This window comes from Calypte anna, chromosome W (genome assembly GCF_003957555.1).
Source record: "Calypte anna isolate BGI_N300 chromosome W, bCalAnn1_v1.p, whole genome shotgun sequence".
Classification (NCBI taxonomy): domain Eukaryota; kingdom Metazoa; phylum Chordata; class Aves; order Apodiformes; family Trochilidae; genus Calypte; species Calypte anna.
In genome coordinates, this window is record NC_044276.1 from 13,240,546 (window position 1) to 13,245,854 (window position 5,309).

Here is a 5,309-nt window from a genome sequence, read left to right on the forward strand (position 1 = left end):
CGTCTCCATAGGCTGGTGGTTCTATCCCTTTTCCCAAATGCCCAATCAATACCTGCATCTTTGGCCAGGGATCCCAACTGCCTGGCTTCCCTCTGAGTTAATGTTATGGTAGCAGCCCCATCATTCCAGCATTGGAGTAACCAAGAGAGGAGTGGTTCACTTGAAAAACGGCTATAGTCTTTTCTCAGAGTACGCAAGTCCCTCATGGAATAGGACTGAGCAGATTCTGAGTCTGAGTCCTCCTCAGCTGATTCTGCTTTAGAGTCTGCTCTAGCTGCTCTACGAGGAGAGGCAGTATCCTCTATTTCCTCTATCACCTGTTTTTCTCGCTCAGACCTTGAAGGGTTAAGGCTCATTTCTGGTTTCCATTGTTTTCCTTTTCTCCTAGTTACAGGATCAACAAGTAGCTGGTTGGCTGAGGGGGAGAGGCTGTGGCGGCTGCAGCAGTAGCAGCAGCAGGGCTCGCTTTCTGAACAGCAGCAGTGTCTGTGGGGGTGGAGGCAGCAGCTGCAGCTGTAGCTGTAGCAGATATGCTGGCGATGTTCGCTGGCCGTATCTGAGTTGTGCCCTTGCATGAGGGGGGGGTGAGAAGCAGCTGCGGAGGCAAAAGTGGGGGTGCTCTCTTTACGAGTTGTACTCATTCCCCTAATTGTAGTTGTCTTACTCCTCACCAACATATGATAACACATGAGAATACTCACAGACACCTGAAAAACATTGACTACAACAATCAGGAGGTTCAAAACTATAATAAGCATAATGCCATTTTGACTAGAATCCAGTGAACTCAGCCCAAGAGTGGTATATTTCCTCAAAAGAAGGCTTGAAAATATAATTACCAACAAAGGTTTTAATCCTTGTATGAAACACCACTGCACCATGTACTGCACTGTATACTGGTATTGCAGACCATATCACAACTACTTTTCTCAAGCAGCGCTTACCAAAAATAAGCCACATATTAACACTCATTCTGTCAGCAAAAATACATATCACATACCCTAAATACCAAAGGTACGGCATGATTGGTTTAATCTCCAACCCTGTAAAATTTCCAAAGAAAAAGGTCTGATTCCCACTCAGCGAAGCCATTCTTTCACTGGAGTTGGAATTCAAACTATTCAGGTAAATTAGTCAAAATTTAAACTGGACTCAAGCCGATTAGCTCGGGCCCCATGTTGGGTGCCAGTAAATCTGTCACGGTTTAAGGCTGGCCCGGCAATTAAACTGAGTAACAGATGTTCTCTATTAATCCCTCTATCCTCCCTAATAAAGAAAGGAGAGAGAATAAGGGAGAGAGACTTATGGGTTGGAAACTAAACTACACAGCTTTAATGAAACAGTAATGATAAATAGGAAAAATTACTACATATATACAAATATACAGGAAAATTGATACCACGTTCCTTCCCCCCTTTTCCCCCAATAACTCTCACGTCACCACCGAGGCTGCAGGGCAGCCCTGGGAAAGACCAGGCTGGACTCCTGGAGTCGGCAGCAGTTGGGAACTGGAGGCAGGAACACACAGATATGGGCTGGCACAGATCAGGACCCCAGGCAGACGAATGGACAGAATCCTCCCAGGATGCCGAAGCAAAACAGGGAATGGGCGAAGAAAGGGGAGCAGGAAAGGCAGGAAGGGCAGGAAGCTGGCTTGACCCTTGTGATCCTGCAAATTTATACTGAGGATGACGCATATGGGATGGAATACTCTTTTTGGTCAATTCTAGCATCTATCTTGTCCGGTCCTCCCCAAAGGAGGGCTGCAGGTGGGACCTCTTTATTCCTTCTGGAGGGTAAAATGTTCCTCAGAGCTGAGCAGTGTCCTTGGCTCTGCATACCAGTCTCTAGCTGTAACTATAAACATCGAGTGTTATCAGTCCTAGAAGTAGACACCGTCTGAGAAACTTGCTGTTAATTTCAGCAAGTGCAACTACTTACAAGAGACTTAGCTGAAAGCAAAAGTACAAGACAGAAAATCACTTTTATCCTGGCCCAAACCATGACAGTCTTGGAAGCTCATTTAGGGGAAAAAAAACCCCACCACGAAAAAAAGAAAAACACACCAAAAAACCAAACAAACCAAAACTGTAATGGAATTCTTATATAGGCAAACTTTAAATATTTGTCTGCTGCACTCTCCTACTTCCGTATCTTCCAATGCTGTCTTCTTGAGCGAGCTCCAAACTCTATGTAGAAGGCTGTGCTGTGTTGCATCATTAAAACAAGGAAATATTATTCTCTTTCAGGCCCTGAAAATATATATCATTGTGAAATAAATGAGACACCTTGTAGCTTTCATTTAATTTTTTAGGACATGTTAATGCCTTAGAGCTGGTAGCCTCTTTAGTTTGGGATTTAATGTGGATGCCCTTTGGCCTCTCAAAGTACAGAACTAGTTTTGTTACCTGTGGCCTTTAAATTTATAGTGCCCTTGTAGTAGTGTGGCATCTTAAAGTAATTAAGCTTCTAAAGTACTTTTGTTTTTTGCATTTAAGGTTTACAGCTCGACCATTAGTGGAGACCATATTTGAAAGGGGAATGGCCACTTGTTTTGCATATGGACAAACAGGCAGTGGAAAAACCCATGTAAGTATTTCTTCTACATGTCAGCAATGCACTTCTTTCTATGTGCAGTACATTTTGATAAATTCTAATAAGTAACAAATATGTAAGTTACAGTTCTGTAATATAATACAGTTCTGATCTTTATAGTGTTGGATTTTTTTGTGTTTGTTTGTTTTTTAAATTTAGACTATGGGTGGTGACTTTTCAGGAAAGAACCAAGATTGTTCTAAAGGAATATATGCACTCGCAGGTGAGACTTTAATATTCTGTTGGCTTTTTGCAAATTAGTTGAGGTCAATACATTTCTACTTCCTGTTGTACAAACATGTTCCAGTGGAGCTTTGGTAAAATAAAAAATAGTTCTTAGGTGTGTAGTCTTTACACAGTAAATATATATGTATATAACTTCAAAAATTTAAGAAATATTACTGATGATTGGGGTCTTCTGGATCTTCCAACTTAATGTGGCAGTTTAAATGGCAGTGATTTTACTTGATTGACTGACCCAATCTGTTACACTTGCAAAATATGAGAGATGCTCTAAAATAGACTGTTATGCACTAATGAGTCTTCACTAAATGAAAATACACAACTGGATTTTTTTTGTTTGTTTTGGAAATGTACTCACAGCTCGAGATGTCTTTTTAATGCTAAAGAAGCCAAATTATAAGAAGTTGGAACTTCAAGTATATGCAACATTTTTTGAGATCTACAGTGGTAAGGTAAATACCTGATCTTTTTCTGAGGAAGGTGGAATTTCTCTTTCACAAACAGGACTGTGAGCTTATCACATCTTATTTTTCCTTTTTGTATTGAAAGCTTTATTTCAAATAATTCTTTACACTTCCTTTCCAATCATGTTTGTGCATGGAATGCTTTGCAGATTTTGATATGAGATTTGAAGCAACAATGTCTTTTAAAGCTCCTCTTAACTGTTCTGTTCCCCCTCCCCTCAAGGTTTTTGACTTGTTGAACAGGAAGACAAAATTAAGAGTGTTAGAAGATGGTAAACAGCAAGTCCAGGTGGTGGGATTGCAGGAACGGGAAGTCAAATGTGTTGAAGATGTTCTTAAGCTTATTGAAATAGGCAACAGCTGCAGGTATCTCCCATAGCTTCTGCTAATTTTTCATAATAAATTAAATTAGAGGAAATTAGGCATATTGTTACGATCCGAGTTATTATTTATATTTTGATTTAGAGGAAAAATCAGCCACTACTTATAGACGACTCGTGAATTTAAAAAATAATCAGGCTTTAGGATTTAAACGAGTTACAAGGGTTTATTTTAAACAGGGAAAACCAGTTTTGCTGGCAGAAAGCCTTTGCATAAATTAGTCACCTTTGGAAAGAGAGTTATTAAGGTAAAAGGGAAAAAACAGAGAGGGTTTATCACTGTCCGTGCGGGATGTGGCCTCGGGCTGGAATTGCTTGTGAAGGATCCGTCTCTTCTGCCGCTTTCCGTTCCTCCGCTGTGTCTGCCTCGTAGCTGGAAACCGAAGTGTCGAGAGAAGGGGGCGTCTAGAAGCTGCTGCTTTGTCCTTTTTTCCTAGGGTTTTTTATACTCCAAAAGAAAGAGGGGTCCCTTTATTGCATAAGTCTCTGATACATACAAATTTCCAGACTTCCCGGAGATGAGTCATCCTTATCTTTTTGTCTTTTGGTGCCCTGCTAATTTCTTAGTTTTTGGTCTCCACCCTGCACCAGGAGGTGACCTGATAAGTAATCTTATCTTTTAGGTGTCTGTCAGGCATACATTGAGGTAAACATGTTAATTGCAAGCAGGAAGAGAGAAAAAAAGAAAAAAAAAGTGATTCAAGAGACATATTTTGTATTTTCAATTCCACGTGTATACATCACGTTTATTTTGGAGAAGAGGAGGCTGAGAGGAGACCTTATTACTGTCTACAACTACCTGAAAGGGGGTTGTAGGGAGGTGGGTGCTGGCCTTTTCTCTCAAGTGAACAGTGATAGGACTAGAGGAAATGGCCTGAAGTTGCACAAGGGGAGATTTAGACTAGATCTGAGGAAGAATTTCTTTACTGAGAGAGTAGTTAGGTGTTTGAACGGACTGCCCAGGGAGGTGGTGTGATGTATACACCTTGAATTGAAAATACAAAATATGTCTCTTGAATCACCTTTTTTTTTTCTTCTCTCTTCCTGCTTGGTTACAATTAACATATGTTTACCTCACCGTATGCCTGACAGACACCTAAAAGATAAGATTGCTTATCAGGTCACCTCCTGGTGCAGGGTGGAGACCAAAAACTAAGAAATTAGCAGGGCACCAAAAGACAAAAAGATAAGGATGATTCATCTCCGGGAAGTCTGGAAATCTGTATGTATCAGGGACTTATGCAATAAAGGGACCCCTCTTTCTTTTGGGGTATAAAAAACCCTAGGAAAAAAGGAAAAGGTAGCAGCTTTCTTCTAGACGCCCCCTTCTCTCGGCACTTCAGCTTCAGCTACGAGGCAGACACAGCGGAGGAACGGAAAAGCGGCAGAAGCACGGATCCTTCACGAGCGACTACAGCCTGAGGCCAGGGCCGGCGGACAGTGATAACATCTTGATTACCCCCTTGTCTCTTTTCTCTTCTTAACGACCCTTCTCTCCAAAGTATAAAACTAAATACTAAAATAAATCCTTGTAATTTGTTTAAATCCTAAAGCCTAGTTATTTTTGTAAATTCACGTGTCATCTATAAGTAGTGGCTGAATTTTCCTCGCAATCAAAATATAAATA

The 5,309-nt window shown here is 40.9% G+C and overlaps 1 protein-coding gene across 1 annotated transcript; it reads left to right on the plus strand.

Moving 5' to 3' along the window:
• The first annotated feature begins 1,585 nt into the window (after positions 1 to 1,585).
• On the plus strand, positions 1,586 to 5,104 carry LOC115600100 (kinesin-like protein KIF2A). The gene is made up of 6 exons (XM_030468331.1): positions 1,586 to 1,632; positions 2,499 to 2,589; positions 2,755 to 2,818; positions 3,199 to 3,290; positions 3,526 to 3,668; positions 5,026 to 5,104. Exons 1-6 carry the CDS (start codon positions 1,586 to 1,588, stop codon positions 5,102 to 5,104), a joined length of 516 nt encoding a protein of 171 aa, XP_030324191.1.
• The last annotated feature ends 205 nt before the right edge of the window (positions 5,105 to 5,309 follow it).